Raw genomic sequence first — 23,287 nt, 5'->3', positions numbered from 1 at the left:
GTAACTAACTGATAAAAAATCCATTCAAAGATGATAAACCAGGGAAAAAATGATGCAATTTTTTTGAAAAAAGATATATTGAAGTTCTTAAGAAGTGTTGTTATCGAAAATAAAAGTGTTTTTGTGGAAAATAAAAGTATTGTTGGGGGAAAATAAAAGTGTTCTTGTGGAAAATAAAAGTGTTGTTGGGGGAAAATAAAAGTGTTCTTGTGGAAAATAAAAGTATTGTTAGGAAAATAAAAGTGTTCTTGTGGAAAATAAAAGTGTCGGGGGAAAATTAAAGTGTTCTTGTGGAAAATAAAAGTGTTCTTGTGGAAAATAAAAGTGTTGTTAAAAAAGTAGTAGTTAGTTGTGGAAAACCACAACTAACTACTACTTTTTAACTTTTTTTTTTTTTTTTTAACTTTAATGTTTTTATGAACAAAAAAAATTTTTTGGATTCAATTAATAACTGGTGAATATTTTACTAAAGTTTGTAACACAAATTTAATGAAATGTGAAGTTGACTTCAGTACTAAACTTTCTAGTTTTTCTTCAGTACTAAAATAAAATTTCGACTTCAGTACTAAACTTGAAATAAGATTCAGGTTTCAGTTAAATTTGGTAACAATTGCATTACTTCATTTAATTTTTTTTTAAGAACAAAGTTCTATTTCATCGTAAATCATTATACTCAGGTTTGACTTCTCACCACCTCTAATTTTTTTTTTTTTTTAAAAGTAAACTTAGTTTGTGTAAGTGTTTTTTCTAGTGCAAAACAAATCTGAAGTCGATCAGAAAAGTTAGTAATTAAAGTTTTAAAAGAGTAAAAATGATTAAAAATTTAAAAATATAAAAATCCTTATTAATAAAATCCAGGAGTATATTTGGCCAGATTACAATATAGAGTTCGTTTCTGTCCAAATGTAACTTATTCAAATTTTAATAGATCATCCATTTTAAAAATCTGTTAAACTGTAACAGGTAAAATCTGTAAAATCTCCGGAAAAAATCTGGAATATATTTTCCCTTATTTTCCTCGTAATTTTGCTTTTAGCTGAGTTGCTTCCAAATTTTTTTCAAACTTTACCTCATTTCCTGTGAGTGATAAGTGAGAAAGCTTAAAACACAAATATGTTACAAAAATATATACCTAAACTTGTATGTATGGAAAACGTTTGGATATCCGGAAAAACTAAAAGTTAAGAAAAATATCCGGAATTTCAGCAATAACAGGAAAAAGATAATCTCTGAATTTTAGAAGAAACAGCTTCATGCTGGAGAAGCTGGAGAATCTTTAAAGAATAATAAGTTGCTGCTTTTTTACTTTTGTAGGAAGTTTATGAATAAATATTTATAATAAATATTTATAATAAATATTAAATTGCTTGATAAATAATAAAAGTTGTCATTTATTTACAAACTTCAGAAAAAAACTTTTTATTAAGTGTATGTTAATTTAAGAGTTAACTTTATTTTTCAAGTTGTCATAGCAACTGTTGTTGTAGAAGGCTGTTTTATATCTAATTAATTTGTCAGAAAAATTTGTTTTCACATCATAAAATTTAATTTCTTCAGACATAATAAAAAACAAAATGGAGGATGAAGGCATTGAGAGACCCCCGGCTTTTTAAAAAATCTACAGGTATATAAGCTTTTATTGTTATTATAAAAAATGATATAGTTTAAAAAGGTTTATAATGTTTCTATAGTACTAACAGCCACATAAAACAATCAATAAATACGAGACTTTTAATTATTTTGATAAAGAATTGTATTGTTTACTTTTTTTTTTTCAAAACATTTTCATTGTAAATTTAAGGTAAGGGTAAGTTAAAATAAATATATAACTTAAATATAATTAAATTTTAAGTTGGGAATCAGTTAACCTTAACAGTCAGAAATAAAGAAAATAAACTTCAGAAAATCAAAGAGAATCTTTTAAACGTTAAATGGATCAGTCAAATCAAGATATATATTTTTTTTATCAGTAATGGAACTACTTTTATACTTTAGTACTGAAATTGACAAAAAAATTAAAAATAAAAAAATCAAATCTGTGTAGGAATCTGGGTCACTAGGGAATAGTTTTGCTAGCATGTTAACATCATTACAGCAAGAAACTGAATTTAAATATAAAATAGAACAAAATAATTTTATTAGGAATAATGAAACTTAAACAAGAATAAACAATTTATTCAAGGCAGTTTTCAATTTATACTTAGTATTTCTATGAAAAAGGGTCAAATTCTCTTTTAAAGGAAGGCACAATTCTCCATCGATGGAGGACAAGAATTTCATAAACGTATGTTGTAAATTATTTTAAAATTTTTTATTGGTCTTATTAAACGTCTTTAATAAGACCAATAAAGATTGATAGTAGAGTGTTATAATTTTGCTAATGTTAAAGATCTTTTTTAGGAAAATGGAAATCTGCAAAAAAACTTAAGTAGGTTATATCTAGTTGAAGGTATGTTGGTTAAATTTAGTTGATGTTATCATCTTGCACTTGACTAAAAACATGCTAAAAGAATCTTCAGTTTATCTTCTCATTTCTGTAAATATGCTTGCTAGTGGTACGAAGGTAGCATTTCTTTAGAAAGTGGTACTCACTCCAAGAACACTAGGTTTTCTTGACAAATAACTTGTATCAATTTACAAGTTATTTGTTGAAAATGAAAGATTTTAAACATGTGATTAGCCCTCAACTTAAATGTAATAAAAACTTTGAAGATGAAATTAATCACAAAATAGAAAGCAATATTTCTTCAGATATTGAAGAGTTTTAACTATCAGTTTCTGATCTTTAGCAGAACCCAAAAATACATTTAAATGTATTTTTGGGTTCTGCTAAAGATCAAAAAATTCTTGAGACCTGCTTAAAGAAGGCAACAAATCATTGTTTATTTTTTCAGTAAAAATAAACAATGGTTGGTTGTCCCCCTCAAACAGGTCTCAAAAATAGTCCAGGGGCGCCGATGTCCGACACTTGTTTTAACCCCTGATTATATGGTTAAAAAAATAAGCTTTTATGGTACTTCTGATCTACTATCATTTTGTCAAAAACGAAAAAAAAAATATTCGCGAGAAATATTCGAGTTAAGAAAATTGAACCTGGTGGTTTTTAATACCACACAGAGATTTATTATTTACCTTGATTTCTCAATATTGCATTACCTTGATTTCTCGATATTGCTGCAATTTTCAATTTTCAATTTTAGACACAAATTGTTGTTGTTTTTAAAAGCATATATTATTTGTTACAAATTAAAAATACATTTTAATAAGTAGAAAATTACTTTATTTTACTTTATTTTTGTCATATTTTGAAACATGATTAACTAAAAGCTTGCTATTGAAAAAAAAAAAAAAAAACTTTGTTTAAAAAAAACTAAATGTCTTGATTTGCAAGAAAATTTGTCGTCCATGTTTTTTTTTTAAATGTTTACCATTTTGTTAGTTTATAAAAATTTGATTAAAAAACATAACTAATGTTTTTTTGTGTGTATAAAATAAAAATATTGATGAATTAACAAAAATTATCTTTAATTTATCTTTATCTCTTACTTATATCTAATTATATTTAATTATATCTAATTATATTAAATTTCTAACAATGAAAATTATTAAAAAAAAATTTTAATTTTTTTAATACCTCTAATTTTGATGAATTAACAAAAATTTCTCATTATCACAAATAATAATAAAAATTATCACTAGCCAGATATCGTTTTCAACATTTTTCAAAACATTTTCTATTTAATAATGTGTTAGTTAAATGACACAACTAAGCGTCAAAAGGTAAAATAGTTAATTTTAATTAGTTCATTGTTCATTTTTAATTCATTTTCCAAGTACTAACATTTTTTTTTTCCAGCCATGATTAACACTTTCAGTTTTACTTTGCAAAAAAATTAAATTTAAATACAAAAATCTCCAGTAAATTTTACTCCAAATTATCTCCATAAAATCATGCCTCCAGAAAATTTAATATTAGAGCATTTCCTAATGAATACACCAATAAAATTAAAAACAACTTGTAAAATTTGCTGAGGTATTTTTATTCACTTGTCACGCTAAAACATCGAACATCCACTCATCAAGTTCACACTTCAACAGGCATTCACTCTCCACTCTTCATGCTTGCACACACTCTCACTTAACACCAACTCTTGAAGTTCACGTATAGATTAAGCATTAAAATGTTGAAAAACAGTTTGACAAGAAAAAAACATTTGTACTGCACACTTTGCATCTGATAGTGACAAAGAGCATTCATAACATAAAACTAATCTAGAAGGCTGTCAACAAATATGGTGAGTTGGCTGCTTTTCTGCACAGAAGCACACTGTTATTTTCCTAAACTCTAAAAAGCATGTGCTGATTTGAACATCAACTAAAAAGGTTACTTTCAAAGACTAAATGGAACACTTTATAAGTGTGAAGTCTTTGACATCAAAGAGAGATTTAAAATCTTAGTCAGAGAAGGATATTTGAGGAAATCTCTGTTTAAGATCTTGTAGTTACTTAAGCTACTCTGTTTAAGGTCTTGAATAACATTTTGTCAGTTAAATTTAATGTATAAGAATTTGGCTTTCAGTTTAATGCAGGTTTTAAGTCCACATGGCTTGTTAAGTTTAATAAAAAAAGTCTTAATTTAAATTTCAGTTAAATTTGGTTATATTCTTTATATATTTAGTTTTTTATTTTTTTTATTTTAGGTGCCCCAAGAAGTCCTAACGGTCTTGTTACAGAGCACCGCGGAAGTATATTTAACCAGGAAGTTCACTCCTCCTTTCTTACTGTGACGCAAAAATTTGTCTAGAGCTTGTTTTGAACCTGGATCTCCTGCTTATAAAGCAAGTGCTCTAACCACTGCGCCACGGTTGCACAAGTTATTTTTGGTATAAAATTATAAAATAGTTATATTCTGTATATAATTGCTAATTTGCTTTTTTTAATGTTTATTTACCTCCCCAAGGCCAAGAAGACCACTACAGTCAAGAAGGGTAATTTAGTTGTGGTTAAATCCCTCTCTCAACTCTATAACTCCGAAACAAACAAAAAAATTTAAACTGTTTTTTTATAACTAATTTCAAATAAAAAATTTAAACTTAATTTAAACATGATATAAATAATAAAAAACATGATAAAAAAAGATAAAATAATTAAAACTTAATCTATAAAAAAAAAACATGCTTATTTTATAAAAAAAATGAATTAAAAAATTGTATTAACATCAAAAAAAACTTTTAATGTAAATAAATTTGAAATAAATTTTTCAAAAAATAAGTCACTGAAAATAATTAGCTAAAAATAATACATAAAGATTATTTTAAACAAACGATCACCATGGTGGTTTCCATGGTGATCTTTATTGTGACCAAATATACCTCATCATATAGTTCAATATCTTGGCAAAACTCAGTTGTTTCTCCTTCATTGTTATTAACTTTTAGCTGAAAAAAAAAATATATATATATATACACACACACACACACACACACATATACACACATATATATATATACACACACTATTACTATATCTCAGGTCTTGGCAGGAAATGAGAGCTTTAGCTCTTGCTCGCACTCCACACTAAACTGGTTTACCGGATCAATTTACGGCTCTCGCAAAAGCATAATTGTTCAAATACAGATATGCATTGCAGAAAATTTTTTTTCCCAAAAATCCTTGGAATGAAATACTGTGTAATATCACTGTAGCATTAATGACAATTTAAAAATATTCACTTTCAAATAAACTGTCAATTTAAAAATAAACTGCAATGCTGTTTTAAAGGAATGGGTATTGCAGTATTGCACAAAAAAAAAAGACAAAAAAAAAGAGGACCAATTGAAATGCAAATGTATTAATAAGATTGGACTAACTGATTGGTTACTTAAAAAATCAGTTTCTTAGAAAAATGCCGTTTTGAAAAATTTAGTTGATAATATTCTGTAAATAAAATAAATCATTTTCTTAGTCAATGCAATGTCTTCCAATTGAAACTATTTAAAATTAAGTTTATAATATTAAACATTTCTAAAAATATTAAATTTGAGCAAAATAAAAAAATATAACGCACAATAAAATGTTCTACTTAAAAAAATTATATAAACACTGTTATTGCGGAATCTTCAATTGTTGTAATAACTCTTAAACTTTCTGCCTTTCTATTACAGTAAGAAAATTTAAAGTATTTTTTATAAGCACTAAAACTTTTATAGCTTTTTGTTTGTCAAATTTTTTATCAAATAAGTAAATTTGTTAATAAATAAATGAATAGCTAGGGTAAAACCCCCCAAAAAAATTTCTAAAAGATATAATTCATGGTGCAATAAATGAAGCTCATTATGTATTATATTACATACTCTGTATCATTAATAATATATTCTTGTAACATTAATGTTACAAGATTATTAATGTTATGCTTGTAACAAGTATAAAACCAAATTTTGTATTTAATAAGCAATTAATTTAATAAACAAACAGATAGCTCATGCAAAATCAGAAAGTTCTTGCAACAAGGTGTTTAGGGGAGTAGCTCACATGACTTGCCATGTTCGTTTTAGTAGAGCTTTTCTCTGCTTTTGCACTTATTTATTCCTGCCGAGGCCTGATATTTTTAATGTATATTTATTATATATCTTTAATATATATATATATACATATATATATATATATATATATATATATATATATATATATATATATATATATATATATATATATATAAATATACACACATATATATATTTATATAAACAGTAATATACAAAAAACTAAATAAACCTGAGGAGGATATTGGAGGTTTAGTGTATGATATAGTTGAAAATTTACAAAGCCTAACATTGTTGTATAAAATTCAATAAAAGTGAGCATAATACGGAAATCAACATCATCAGGAAGCTAAAAAATATTTATTAGGGATTATTTAAAAATCCATTTGAAAGCTAAAAAAAGAATTGAAAAATTCTTAAAAGGCTTCTAAATAAAAGTTTTAAATAAAAAAATTAGAAATTACTTAAAAGCAAATTTATAAAACTAAAATATTGAATAACATTTTTAAAATTGATAAAACCTCTTGTGTAAAGCTGTGTGGTGTAACCCATGTTACAGTTTGTCGTTGAATTTCTGCTTGAAAGTAAATTCCTTTGATAGATATAAATACCTTAATAAAATATATTTCTAATTTTATAACATAAAACATAACTTCTGGAAGATATTGTAAAATTTTTGAAAATTCATAAATTTTGTTTTTATTTTATGAAATAAAAAATTGCAAAAGTCATTTTTTATAATAGCCCTAAATTATAAAAATCTTTACATTTTTATAAATTAGTAAACTTATTTAAAAAATGTTTTTTCAAACCAAAAGAAATAATATATAAATAAATATTTATTAACTATTAGTTGTAAGTTACTGGAAGAAAAAAGATAAAGTTTATAGAGCAAAAATTGACAGAAGATTTAAAAGATTGAAAATTATATAAATCAGGAAAACCAGATAAAGGGAGCAAATTACAAAAAAAATGATATTTGAGAAAAAAACCTAGAGGAATATAAATTTTTAGAGCATTTGGGAACAGTCACAGTAAAAAGATGAGACTTAATTGAATGATGAGTAACACGAGAATGAGTTTTAGTAGGCACAAGAGACACTAGCTCTTTAGAGCTGCGCCTCTTATAGAAAAGAGAAAGAGAAGCAATATTACAATAATGTGATAATGGTTGGAGGTTGGCTGCAAGAGCAGGTCCAACAATGCTTACAATGCATTTTTGAAACTAGACTTTGTCTAAACAAGAAAGGGCATCATTTGAATACCCTCTCCAGATATGGCAACAGTATCTATACAAGGAAGGATTTAAGACTTATAGAGATAAAGTATAGAGCCCTAAGTAAGAAAGTGGCGAGCACAATAAAGAGATGCAACTATATTAGATGCTAATTGTGCTATGGATTTGATATATGATTTCCAAGAAAGATCAAAATAAGAACTAATCCTAGAAGATGAAGGAAAGATGACTCATTGAGTACATTAAAGTTCATAAATATAGTAAGATCTATATTATTTTGATCACAATTACCTGAAAAAAATTAAGTCTTATCTGAGTTAAAGATTATCACCCACTGAGAGAGTATATGTGAAAATTTCAGGAAGATCATGAATGTAAATTAGAAAAAGTATAGGGCCTAGGATAAAACCTTAAGGAAGCCCTGAAGTTGCAGGATATGAAGAAGAGTTCTGTCCATCAAGGACAACTATTATACTACAATTGGTAAGAAAGGATTCAATAATCTTGAAGATATTACCTGATACATTGTACAAAAAGACCATATGGAGAAGGCAAACACGCCAAACTTTATCAAAGGTTTTAGAAATGTTGAGAGCAATAGCCTTAACCTCTCCATATCTAATGCACGATAAAACCTATCGGTTATTATCGTTAACAAATCAGCAATTGAACAAGAAGATCAAAAGATCAGAAAGTAAGTTATTAGATTTAAGATGAGAGATTATGTGTTTGTTAAAGACTCAAAAACTTTGCCTATGATAGTAAGAGGACTAATGGGACGGTAGTTAGACAAGTCAAATCTCTCTCCAGAATTTTTGAAAATAAGGATAGGAGATGCTGCTTTCTAGCAGACTAGAAAACAACACTCTGAAATTTTTTCAATGTATTGACATGTTGTGTAATAATTCCATTGTTTCTTACTTGATATAACTTGCTACCATCTGCAAACAGCTCAATGCCACAATCACTTTTAATACAGAGTTACAAAATTAAAAAAACTAAAAAAAGTGTCCTATAATCCTAGAGGGATTCCACTTTTTATGAGTTTTTTTAAAAAAGACTTTGAAAAAGCTTTATATATATATATTTTAAATATACTCTTGTATAGCATGTGTATTAGGGTGGAGTGAATTTTAGTTTTTTTTACAATTCGTTTAGCCTGGGTGTGCAAAAGTTGTCTATTCATTTCAGAAATACTTTGGAAAAATATCAATGCTCTAGGAAATTATCTTGAGGTTCCTCAAGACCTTTAAAATTTTAATGGGTCCCTAATATTATGTAAAAATTTTTTTTTCAAAAGAATGTCATGTTGGGTCTCAAAAGAAGCAAAATTTTATAAAAATTTCTAAAATAACAATTATTTTATAAAAAAATTATTATTTAAGATTTTTTTGAAATTATAATTAAAAAAAATAATCTTTTTTAATTTTTAGTTTAAAAGGTCATTTTTTCTGCAATTAACTATAAAATAACAATTTTTTTTTTTAAATAATTGTTATTTTTGAAATATTTATAAAATTTTGCTTCTTTTGAGACCCAACATGACATACTTTTGAAAAACTTTTTTTTACATAATATTAGGGACCCATTAATATTTTAAAGGTCTTGAGGAACCTCAAGATAATTTCCTAGAGCATTGATATTTTTCCAAAGTATTTCTGAAATGAATAGACAACTTTTGCACACCCAGGCTAAACGGATTGTAAAAAAAACTAAAATTCACTCCACCCTAATGTGTATTATGTGAATAAATTTATATTAGAGGTTTGGAAAATAGTTTTTGGGAAATACTAGAAATAAGTTTATTATTATTCAGAAATGACAAAGCAGTATTTTAAGTAAACATAACACTGTTTTAAGAATGCTCTTGTGATGGCGAATCTAAAACAGGTAAATTATTAGAGCATTATTAGAAAACTGAAAACAATTATCAAAAGATTTAACACAACTGTCTGTATTAAGAGGGCTTGTTGTGGCAGTAGTTTGCTTTGTAAAAATTAAAAATGTAAAATGAAAAACTAGTATTTAAATAAACCATGTGCAATTAATTTCATGTTTTTATCTTTTAAGTTCTGTTAGTTAATGTAATAAACTTTTTCTTATTTCTAGTATTTCCCAAAAACCTCTACTATAAATTTATTCACATAATACACATAATATACAAGGGTATATTTAATATATATATATATATATATATATATATATATATATATATATATATATATATATATATATATATATATATATATATATATATATATAATATCAAATATAAAATAATATATTAAATATATAACAAAATATATAACAATATAAATATATATTAATATAACAACCTTTCTAAGTGATCTTGATGAAATGATGTAATGCTGAAATTCAACTAAAATTTAAAACAATAGTAAAAACTAAAACAACTTTTCTTTATACAAATTATGTTAATATATTTTAAAATATGTTAATATATTCTAAAATATGTTATAAATATTTTAAAACATATTTGATCATTTTGATGACGACCAATAATAATTTATGGTCGCAAATTTAATGCTGACATTTTTTTTTATTCCAAAAGTTGTATATATATTGCATTTGTATATATTTATATAATGGTGTTATTGTTGTTTTTATAGTAATAAAAACACTGAAATTCTCACCAGAGAAGCTCTATATTCAATAACTTAAAATTAAACTTAAAAAAATATTTTATCCTTAATATGAAACTTAGTGCATATAACCAATCATCAACAATGAAATACAAATTAAACAAATAGAGAATTTTTTTTTGTATTTACAGCTAAAGATTCATGTCTTAAGACATTTTACACTTAGAGAATATTTTGCCTTTTTTTGTTTTATTTTGATTTTGATTCAGAAGACTTGCTACACATCCTTTCTTAGGAACAAAATCATGTTGAGCTTTGGATATTAGATTTGGTACTGTACAAACATTTAATTAATAAAATAAAGCAAACTAACTTTGATTGTATAATAAAATTTTATATAACCAATGGATGTTAATAATAATAGTCTGTAATTTGATGGTTGAAGATGACTACTTCTTTTTGAATATTGGTTTGTCATTAGATTTTTTGTATAAATTATGAATATAGACTTCTTGGAAATGCAATTGGGGATGCAAATATTGTTGCACTTTTTAAATAACATATTAGTGCATTTTGTTAAAGCCCATAGATTTGTTTTCAAATAATCTTTTTTTCTACTTGATGCTCATGAATGTTATTTTTATTCAACTGACAGATAACTTGTGTGCATTTATAAAAAAAGAGATTGATCCTCATTGTTCAATATCAGATACCATTTAGAAATAATGTGGAATATATACCATCTAGAATAATGTGAATTGGCTGTTGTGAATTAGACTTGGATGCGTAAGCTAGTTATTTATCATAAAATCTTTGAATTTCTTTTTCATGCAACTTTCCTGCATTTTAAAAAGCTGCAGGTATATCTCTGCAGGTAATTTTTTTTTTACATAGAGCTGTTGTTGATGGTATATGTTCTGCAATAACTTTTTCGTACATTTTAACAAGCAAGTTTAAATTATTTTTAGCATTCTGGCCTTCAAACATTTTGACCCAGTTGTTTGAGGATCTTTTGGTGAATATTGAATAGTATTAAGCTCCAAATAAGACAAGGACATTAGGAAGCGGCCGGGGTTGTAGTTTGACCGGGGCCTGGTTTGATAAAATATAGCCGGGGCCGGGTTTATGATGGGGCTGCATAAACATTTATACATCCTAAAGTAAATTTTTTTAATTCAAAATTCATGCATATACAAAATCATTATGATCAACATGATTATCATAATCGCCGTTGCAATCATGATCATCATAATCATGATCGTGATCATCATCATCATCATCATCAGGTTTTAACTTTTCTCATTTATGCTCTTTTTCTGATATAAAGCTTTTTAACTCTATCCTCTATTTTAAAGTTACTCATAACTTGCTAGTGGTTGCTTGCGACCTTGCTGGAAATAATAAGAGTTTATAAATATATAAATATATACCAGTATTTAATAAATAGTAAATGTAAGTATAAAATTATAATATAAAAAGTATTATAAATTTTTTTCAATCTCAGCTAAATCTAATAATTTTGCCGGGGCCAGGTTTGCAAAAAGTCTCATTTTTAGTCAGGGCCATGGCCAGGATCCCAGTCACTTCCTAAAGGATATGAGTATATTGGTGCTGCTTTTTTATAAGAGACAGCTTATATATCAGTTTTTAACTGTAATAATTATGTTATTACTGACATAATAATAATAATAATAATAATAAACAGCGTGACTGACCTGTTTATGTAAAGCCAATCATCAATAATTATAAACCTGTAGATGATCAAGTGTTGATGCTCAACAAGACAAAAAAATCTGTTCAGACAGCATTATATCTTTACAAAATAAACTTTCTCATAATGCTTGTTTGTATGATATTTAAAGGTATATGGGACTAGCTGTCTATTTTATTTGCAACAAATTAATGTTTGTTTTGATTTTGCTTTTACTTTAATTGAGCTTACATACTTTATTATTTTGTAATTCAATAGCTCTAAAAAAGTCCTTTACTTTCTTATTAACCTTAACCAGCCTTTATTATAAGTTTTCAATAAAAATGACATCTAATTATCTTGTCTAGGTATTTATTTACAGTTGACACTATCTGTTTGCGTTGTTGCAGTAGATTTCCCAATGAGTACAACAAAAAATTTTTGATTCCAATTTGTTCTAAGATTTTTTTTAGTTAAATTTTTAGCTCATATATTTTCTTTTGCAATAACATCTTTGTAATTTTAATGCTAAGATGATGTTTTGCTGAGACGATGTCTCCTTGTCCCAAGCCCATTGTAGTCATACTTAGAGGAAAGGTTGTTGCATCAATATATATATTTGAGTGACCCTTAAAGCAAGGATTTTGAAAAATATCAGCTACCACCGTAAAAATAAAAACGTAACACAATTAGAAGAAAGATAAAAAGTCTTTATGGTTGTCAATGTTGGTGTAATATCAAAAATCTAAAAATACAAAAATACCTTACCACTTAAACGTTTGCACTTTTTAACAACATCCATCTGTAAAAAAAAAAAAATTATTTACAAATAATTCATAAATATTTATTCATCAATATAAATCAGTTTAAATTTATTTATAAATAATTATTTTTATCAATTTTAAGTAGATTAAGAAGTTTTGGTCTCAGCAAACTAGATTTGAGAAGTGCTAAGCAACGACAGTTTTGACATTCACGCAATGATATTCTTTAGTAATGGAAAGTAAAAAATAGAATTATAAGAAACATATATAAAATAGAATAAGAAACAAAAATTTTACTAGAGAGTAACTGAAGTCAATTTTTTAACTTCTGAATGAATGATCTTGCTTGTTAATAACAACACTTTTTTCCATATTAAAAAAAAAGGATGGTTTTCAATCAACTAAATTCACTTGTTTTTCGTGCATACTGATACTGAATTATGTTTTCTACATGTCTAGCATTTAAAATCTGAGCCAGACATAGGTTTTTTTTTTTTTAGAACTATCTTTTGAACCATTAGGAATTTTAAACCAATTGGGAATGTGTTGAAGCATGATTTGTACATAACTTGTAGTATATATCTGTGGCCATTGGTCAATTTATGATAAGTGCAAAATTGGTCATTATATATAATATAACACAATATAATATTATATATATATATACATATATATATACATACATACATATATATATATATATATATATATATATATATATATATATATATATATACATACATACATACATACATACATATATATATATATATATATATATATATATATATATATATATATATATATATATACATACATACTATAAGTTAGGTACGAAGCAAACTTTAACTTATAAATGTTGTTTATGTTTTTATTTAGGTTTTATTCTTGTTTTTTAAAAATGTAAACCCAAGATTAGCTTTTACACATCTTTGCCAAACTGTATGATGCGTATGTATGGCATATGGCAAGAGTTCATTCATAACTGATAATGTTAGTATCTGTTGTGTGTATATATATATATATATATATATATATATATATATATATATATATATATATATATATATATATATATATATATATATATATAAGGAAGCAAATTCCAAAGAACTGATGTTTGAGGAAAAAAACTTGAAGAGTTTTTGGAGCACTTAGGAACAGAAAAAGGATGAGACTTAATTAAATGACAAGTAAAACAAGAATGAATTTTAGTAGATGATACAAGAGACACTAGCTCTTTAGAGCAGTGTCCATTACAGTCTCTGTAGAAAAGAGAAAGAGAAGCAACATTACGACGTTGTGATAATGGTGGGAGGTATATGCAAAATACTATTGAACAACCATTTGCTAATTTTGTTTAAGTTAGTCAATCGTAAATCAGCAAAAAAAAACTAATTTAAAAAGCTATAAAAATTTTTTTTTTTTTTTTTTTTTTGTTATTCACCTCCTCAAGGCCGAGAAGGCCACTACAGATGAGGAGGCTACTTAATAGTGGTTATAACCCCCTCTCAACTCTATAACTCCGAAACACGAACCTTGAGGAACAAGGCCGCTGCGCAGAGAAACAATTTGAGAAAAAATATACTAATTACTATAAAAATATCATAACAACTAAAATATTGATTAACTAATTAAATAAAAAACAACAATTTTTTAAATTTATATTAATTAATATTAATTGTAAATACAATATACCTCAATTTTATCAGTTTGAGGTAACCTAGCAAACAAAAATATCATAGAAAGAGCATCATCCAAATCTCTCAATGCATCTATAAATGTTGGATATCTAAACAAAACTGAAACAATAAATTTTTTTTTTTTTAAGTTTATTTATTGATTAAAGTATAAAAAAATGGAACTTTTGGAAAATAAAAGTAATTAAAAAATTTGACCTTTCTTTAACAATGTGATCAAGTGTATATGTTGGTTTATTTTCTTCTAAGTGATCAGCATCACTAAATTCTTGTCGACCAATAGCACGTTTTAATTTTCTAACAAAAACTTTAAACTCTCTGAATTTATTTAGCACAGGCTCATGGGCTAGAAATTGTATATCTTTGACGTAGTAATATGTTTTGTAAGCAGTACTTCCTTTGCCAACTTTCTTACGATTTCTTGGTTCACGAGGATATATTCCTTTTAAAATGCATAATCTCCTAATAATAAATATACACAACAAATATATCTAGAGACATAAATATTTATTTAAAAAATTTGTAAATTACCGAATATAAAACAGCTTCTCAGCATGGAAAATAAGAAATCAGAGGCGAGCGGTCAAACTGACCGGCTAATACATAAAATTGACGGTCAGTTGTTTTTTTTTGGCGGTCAAAATTTTAATTTTTTTTAAAATTTTTATTGTAGCAATTATTCTGCATGACGAAACTTTGTAAATAAAACAATAACTTGATACTTTAAAATGAACGAACTTGTATTCCTTTTTTATTTGTATTCTATTTTTTAAAATAATAAAAAATACACATTTTTATGTTATATCAAAAAAATTTAAACTGAATACTTAATCAAGTATCGTTTTATGTAATACTACTATAATAATTGCTTAAGTTACAAAAAACAAAGTTTTATATAACTTAAAAATGTTTTATTAAAGATATTTTTACATATACGTTTTATCTGATTCCTTATCCAAAGTTTCATTGAAAGACAATTTTAAATCTAAAGATTCGTCTGATGATGATTTTAATTCAATTAATGTTTTTATAGTTGTTTTTTTCTTTTCTTTTTTTGAATAAATTTTTCGACTTTCTTGTGTAGGCCTTCGCAACGTATCTCCGGCGCATAATTCAATGGCAGGATTAACATCAAATTCTTAAGAGCACACCCGAATTAAATTATTGAGCCGTTCAGTTAAGCGATTTCTTGTGTCAGTTTTAATTTCCTATTCATAAGAGAAAAAAGACGCTCAACCATTCGAAACAGGCAATATGAACAATTGAACAAAAAGTAGAACTGGACTCCAATCTTTTTTCATTGAACTTGAAAAAAATTGATACCATACTTTACAGTACTCAGTTTTATCTGTTGCCAAATATTTGACAGTGTAATCAACTAAGTTATGCCAAGCATTTAACATATTCTTTACACTCCCAGTTAAGCCAGCATAACATAACGGCATATTATAAAAGTCATACAATTTTTCGATGTTATCATCAGCAAATGAATTATTGGTGTTATTTGGAAACCAGCCACCAGTGTTTAGGATTAACATTCCATGCATATCAGGAACTGTATATTGTATTTTTAAACACTCTTCTATGGATTCGGCAATTAACGCTACAACCATTGATTTCGAATTCTTAACTAAAGTTAGTGCGTTCGTAAAGTCATACAGCTCAACATCTTGGAATTAATACTTTCCAGTGTTGTTTGTTACTTTTGCAAGGAAACGTTTGACTATTGGTAAATCATTAAATTCTTTTTTCTTCAAGCAACTTAACTGTTTTTTAGTTTGTTCAATAAATCCAGATGATGCTACGGAATCAATTTCATTGCTTTGAAAAGATAAAGATAACAACTTTGCTGGCGATAAAACTTCTATGAATAATGCTATATAAAGAGGTATTCGTCCATAATTCCACTGCTGATGATACCCTTTAAACTTTGCTCTTTCTGCTTGAGTAAAACTGAAATCTGCAGTCATGTTTTCAAGATGTTTCATATATACTCCATATTTGTCTAAGATCATCTCAAGTGCTTGAATTTTATGTGCAATCCATGGTGTTCCTATTTATTATAGCACAAGTATTTTGTTTTATAAAATGTTTTTATTGCTCAAAACACTGTTTTATAAAGAAGTTTTGTTGTATAAAAAATCAGCATGTAATAAAGTATATTATTTTATAAAGTATTTTTTATAGATAAAGTTGAAAAAAAAAATCCAATATACCTGATACTTTTTTGGGGCGAATACCTGCAATGTCAAATGAAATACCCTCTTCAAGGACAGCAACAAGTTTTCCTAACTGTCGTAACTTATTTGAGAATTTTTTATAAATGCTATACATTTTCAAAATAATGTTATTGACATCATTAAACGCTTTTATTTGTGCAAAATTATCTTTTAACGCTAACTCAAGGCAATGTGCAACACACCAACCAAAAGTTACCCATGGAATTTCTTTCTGAAGTAATACATTTACACTTGTTCTACTTCCTCTATATACAGCTGCGCCATCAGCACCAAAACCAACTAATTTAGTTTTAAAATTTTCGATACCTTCTGATTCAAGGGATTAACTGATTTTATTGAAAATTCCTTCAAATATTCCATATTCAAGAAATAGAAAGAAAAAAACACTCAACGCATATCTCGGTCTTTCCTATTGGAGTAGGATCGAAACTGATAATAAATATAGCTTCTTTTTCAATTACAGATACATCTGTTGATGCATCAATTAAAATACTGAAGTAATTTCGTGTTTTTAATTTATTTCTGAGAAAATTTGACTCAATCCAATCTAATCAATAAAAGTTCCACAAGTTATTTTATTTCTATATGCTTGGCCAAACTCCACACCATGATTTTCTCTCAAACGTAGTATTTTAGGGTATATGCTAAGCGGAACCTCTTCTTTGGAAATAAAGTATGCTACCTCAAATTTTTTTCTTGTTAAATTTAGATCTTTCGTGGTCATGTTTTTCAGGCCCGATAAAATATCAGTTTGCCGCATTTCTTTCTGCAGGTTGCTTAATTTATCATTTTGTTCGCTTACATCCATTCCTTTACTTTTCATAACAAATTCGTAGGCTCTTTGATATGGCTGACTATTTGCATGATCAAACTGCGGCACTGTGCTGTATCCTACAACTACCTTCATTGCTTCCCCATTCTGACGTATATCCTTTATAAATATCAATTTGTTTAGTATACTGACGACATACAGTGCATTTTAATGCTGTAACATAATTTCCATTATGTAATATCTCTAGCCATTCATTTGCATTATATTTTGCAAGAGTAGTGTTTACCCATTTTTGAGCTGTTGTTAGCTGTAATTTTCTACTATTGAGTTTTTTCTTCTTTTCAACAGGTGGTTTTAATTCCGATCCTCCATGTGTTAAAAATGAAAGTGTTCTTTGTCTCTTTTTAGTTGCCATCATTTTGAAGTTTTGATGTTTGACGATTCTCTTACCGTTTAATAGAATAAAAAATGTTTAAATTCGCAATTGTTAATTTGAAATTTATTTAAAAATAACTCATTCATTGCTATGACTTCAAAAATTGCGGGAAAAGGTTTCGAGAAAAATAAATGAAAAAAAAAGGAGAAAATGTTCTTAGTTACATACATTAACTTTTAATAATAGTTAAATAAGAATTTAAACTATTACCGACGTTAAAAAAGAAAAATGATTGCACATTTTATATATCATTTGTATCGTTTTATATCTTTCATTCATTTTTATTTAAAATCATTTTATAAACTGCTTATGTTATTTAGTTGATAATAATGTTGATGCTTTTCGCCGGCAGATGCTGAACTAATATTTAATAAAATCATGACAATCGTTTTATAAAATACTATCAAAATTATTTATGTTACTTAAAACGAAACTTTATACTACAATATATAAAAAAAAGCAAACACGCAGTTGGTAATTTTAAATTTATCTAAATATTAAAGTTAACTTCTTAGCCACTCAGCGTCAACAGACAAAGAGTCTTTAAAAAAGAGTCTTCGACCGCGTGGACACATAAAGCAACTCAAACGACAACTTGTTCAAAACTGCTCAGAAAAAAACAATTTCCTCACTGACCGTGTTGTCAACCCATGGAATGCTTTGACCTAAAATGCTGTGAACACTAAGAACCTCGACAATTTCAAATAAAAACTTTCTTTTATCTGGAGTCTTGACTAATTCAAATCTAAAAAATTTATTTTCATTACAGAGGGGCTTGGTGTGCGGCTCTTGGTCGATAATTTGTAAGTTTTGTTGACTACGGATAAATTAAACTAAAAATAAAAAATAAAGATATTTTTTTATTGCAATTGGTAAATGCAAAATGGCAGCAAAAGGTAAAATGTAAAAGCAAAAGGTAAAAAAAGGTAAAAAATAAATAAAATGATATAAAGAAAATATAAATAAAATGTAGGAATATAAAAATGTTCTCAGTTAATATTATATTATTATTAAAACAATAATAAAATAAGAACTTCAATCATTTATGAAAAAAGCAGTTATGGATTTCACCACCAGTAAAATGAAGTTAATCTTGATAATTGAAGCAAAAATAATTAATAGTTTATGTTATTTATAATACTCACTAACGAAGCGATTTAAAGTAGCGTACAAACAATAAAATTATTTTAGAAGCTTTTTTCAAAAATTTACATTTTATGAAATTTTGGTATATGCATTTTCAAAGGCATCCTGATAATTTGTCAAACGTTGTATAACTCTTTTTTATTTCAACTGGTCAACCTTGACCCGGAAGAACTCGTTTTGAGAGGTCAAAATAGCAATTTCAGTCATTTAGTGCGGTCAGTGACCGTTGACCGCCCGTTATTTTCCATGCTGGCTTCTAACAAATTTTTCATCAATAAAAATTACAATCAAAAAGATTCTTTTTGACAATTATAGTTGACTTAAAATGATTCAAAATAATATTTGAATTGCAGCTTTGATCTATTTCTACAGAAGTTTTGAACTGTTTGTTACAAGAGTAGTCCTACACTTTTGTGTTTCTGACAGTTGCAATGTTGCAATGACAGTTCTACAATGCCATTTTTTTTTATATATAACAGCATGAAAGATATGAAGCACTATATGTTTTTTCTGGTGTTATTATTTTTTTTATATATAACAGTATGAAAGATATCCCAACTATATATTTTTTCTGGTGTTATTATTATTTTTTTAAATTAGAAATTAGCACCTAAATTCAAATGCCCAAGACACCTTTTTTTATAACTTTAATGTCCGTGGTTTCACACTTGAATGATTGAGCTCCACATAAAAACGGTTTTCATAAGTTTTTCATTCTAATACTATGAAGCTAATACAGCAACTTTTACAATAATTTTTATTGTGGCGTTTACCTTAATTGTTAACTCATTCATTGTATATTAGGACTAAGCATTTTTTTTTATGTGATACTACTACTTTGAGAACATCACAATTATTGTGATAAACATCTTTACAAGCTCCTCCTAACCTTAACTATTAATAAATCAGGGTTTTATATTAGTGTTGTGACAAAAAAAACTAAAAATAGTCTAACAACGTTTTAGTTTGACTAAAATTAGCAGACTAAGTTTTTAGTTTAAGAAAAGTATTTTGGCTTGAACAAGCAAAGAATTGATTTGCCCATGTTTAAAGTTGCAAAAAAAAACATGTTTTTTTTGGCATTTTTTTAGGTCAAAAAATGCTTTTTTTTTAAAATGGCTTCAAGGGGTGATTTCCATTAGTTTATTCCGGATATTTGGTTTTGCTCACCCATAGTTAGAAGTTCCAACTACAGATTTTAACAAACCAGATCGGATATCCAATCCCGTTTGTTAAAATCTAATTTTAAAAACCGGACCAGATATTGGGTTTTTCTCACCCCTAATATTAGGACACTTCTCAATGAAGTTAAGATGATTTACAAATTATTCAAATTCTTTTATTTGGAATTACTATGGTTTTATCAGCTTATTATGTCCAAACAAGAGCTTTAGTAAAAATTTTTTTGCTTTTTAATATTTAAAGAAACTTTTCTTATTTATTATATTATTTTTAAAACCTTTTTACTACCCTAATAGTGAATCTAAAGAACGCCATTTTGGAGTCTTTAGATCACTTTCACTCATCGGCGTTAACATGAACTTATTTAATTCTTTTTAAAAAGTGCCTTAATTTAATATAGATCCTAGTTCTAATTGATTCTGACGTATATTAACTATATATAGTTGTTAAAATACAATATTTCTATCAATTTTCACAAAAAATACTAGAATTCCGAATAAGAAAAACCTAATAACTAAGAAAAATTTGAACAAATCATATTATTAATCTATGTTTATTCTACCAAAGCAAGGGTTGAATAAGCGATCACCATTTGCAATATCTGGTCTTCAAAATATCTGGTCTTCAAAATTTCAGTATATATATAGTCGTGTACTTTATTTTCAAGGAGCAAACTATTATAAGTTTGTTAGCGAAAAAGTTATAAAAAACAAAACAAAACAATAAACTACAACTACAAAAGTAATAACAGTCTAGTCACTAACTGCATTACAAAAGTAATAAGACTATAATAGTGTTATTACTTTTATAAAATACTACTTTTATAAAGCATTTATAAGCTTATAACTTTTAAAGTTCATTTTTTGTTTAACCACTTAACGAATTTGCTCGACATATGTCGAGCAAACTTTTTTAGCCAAAAAAAATTTGCTCGAGATATATCGAGCATTACCAAAAATTGGTATACTTTGAGAGCTAGCTCGCTATATGTCGAGCAAAGCTTCTGATTGGTTATTATGATATCTGATGCGCTTCCTGTACGATAAACTCTTCTTTTTATGACTTTTTATGACATTTACGAAAGTTTATGTAATGTTATATAATTAGAGTTTTTAATAAAATCATAAATTTATAAATTTATTGAAATCAACTTTATATTTTATTGTTTAGAAATAGAGGAAATTAAGTTTGCAACTAGGTTCACTTCAATTTTTCAAGAATTTTGCAAGAATTTTATGCAATATTGCAATGCTCGACATATGTTGAGCAAGTTTTCAAAGGTCAATTAGGAAGGTCATAAATTATTAAAATATATTAAAATTTATTAATTATTATTATTTTCCTTTTTTGCATGGTTAAAACAGTAAAATCAATTAAAAAAAAAAATAGATTTGTTTTTGACACACTTTTGAAAATTAATAGGTTCGTTAAGTGGTTAAACAACATTAGTAACTTCAAACTTTAATTGAAGAAGAAGAGCATCGAGAAAAAATAAAGGGGATATTCAAATATTATTAAAAACTTCAGAAACTTTTACAAATACACTTGAACAACTTTATAAAAACATATTTTATAAAAAGTTTAGTATTATGAAAAACATTACTTATAGTCAGTAAGAACGTGCGTTAATTTTAAAATCATCCAAAAAAAAGTTTTTATTGGTTGATTTTAAAATTAATGCGCATTTTTACAGACCAGTAATGTTTTTCATAATGCTAAACTTTTTATAAAGTACGTTTTTATAAAGCTGTTTAAGTTCCTTAATAAGTTTTAAATATCACTTGAATATCTACTTTTCTAGATACTTTTCTACTTTAATTTAAAATTGGGGGAATCTTGTTTGAACAATGAATGAACTAAAAAAGTTATAATAACACTATTATGGTGTTATTATTTTTATAATGCAGTTAGTTACTAGAGTGTTATTTCTTTTGTAGTCATAAGTTTATTGTTTTATTTTTTATAATTTTTTCGCTAACAAATTTAAGTTGATTCACCCCTTGAAAACAAAGTACACAGATTTGCATAAACTAAAATTTTGAAGACCAGATATTTTTAAGGATTTTGCATTTTGCAATCGCTTAATTTAACCCTTAAAATTTTTTAACATCCTTTGTTTTTCAAGTTCAATTTTTAGACAAAATCTTATGGCAAAAGGAACATTTAATTTTTTCCATTTTGCTAATTTGGTTAAGAGGTTTAAATAAATGTGCAACTAAGGTTTTTTTTCTGCCCCCTGTATGCCATAATTGATTACTAACAGGAAGAACAATAAGTAATCACTCAATAATTTTAAGAAATCCTTTCTCTCTATATATATGTATGTATATATCGATACTATGGTGTCTTAAAAACCTTTTAGATAGAAAATCACAACTAGGTGTTTTTAATGTCGTGTGGTTATCTTTTGTGTAAATCCTTTTTTAGATTATATTGCAGAAAAACTACAGTTTTTATACCAAAAATAAAAAATATGAATTTCCATAAGTTTTTTGATATCCTTTTTTTACAACTTTTTTTTGGATTTATATAAAATTTCCCTTCATTTGAGTAATAAGTTGATGTGTTTTCAAATAAATTTTTTAAAAACAATATAAGGAACTTGATGACTAGAAAATGAGCTTTAACATGAACTAAATATTGGACAATTAAACTTAAATTAGACTTAAATTTATCGCAAAAGATACCCACAGTACATGAAAAAAAAACTGAATTCTGATTTTTTATCTAAAGGAGAGTTAAAAGCACCCTAATAATACATACATACATATATATATATATATATATATATATATATATATATATATATATATATATATATATATATATATATATATATATATATATATATATATATACATGTACATATGTATATATATATATATACATGTACATATATATAAATATATATATATATCCTCTTCTTTACATCTTCTTGGATTATTGTTTACTATTGACCTTTCATGTAAACTATA

The 23,287-nt window shown here is 26.2% G+C and overlaps 1 protein-coding gene across 4 annotated transcripts in view; it reads right to left on the bottom strand.

Moving 5' to 3' along the window:
- The window catches only part of LOC100198384 (pescadillo homolog), a 52,402-nt gene that overhangs the window by 9,770 nt on the left and 19,345 nt on the right, over nt 1–23,287 (bottom strand). For all 4 annotated transcript variants that reach the window (XM_065807024.1, XM_065807022.1, XM_065807023.1 and 1 more), the window contains 7 exons: nt 14,735–14,998; nt 14,535–14,628; nt 12,841–12,874; nt 10,116–10,159; nt 7,064–7,153; nt 6,775–6,891; nt 5,373–5,438 (listed from right to left, as the gene is read on the bottom strand). In XM_065807024.1, coding sequence (XP_065663096.1) covers nt 5,373–5,438; nt 6,775–6,891; nt 7,064–7,153; nt 10,116–10,159; nt 12,841–12,874; nt 14,535–14,628; nt 14,735–14,998 — 709 coding nt within the window. The remainder of the gene's footprint in view (nt 1–5,372; nt 5,439–6,774; nt 6,892–7,063; nt 7,154–10,115; nt 10,160–12,840; nt 12,875–14,534; nt 14,629–14,734; nt 14,999–23,287) is intronic.

Source organism: Hydra vulgaris, chromosome 10 (genome assembly GCF_038396675.1).
Source record: "Hydra vulgaris chromosome 10, alternate assembly HydraT2T_AEP".
Lineage (NCBI taxonomy): Eukaryota > Metazoa > Cnidaria > Hydrozoa > Anthoathecata > Hydridae > Hydra > Hydra vulgaris.
The sequence above is the reverse complement of the archived record's forward strand: the minus strand, read 5'-3'. Positions and strand labels throughout refer to the sequence as shown.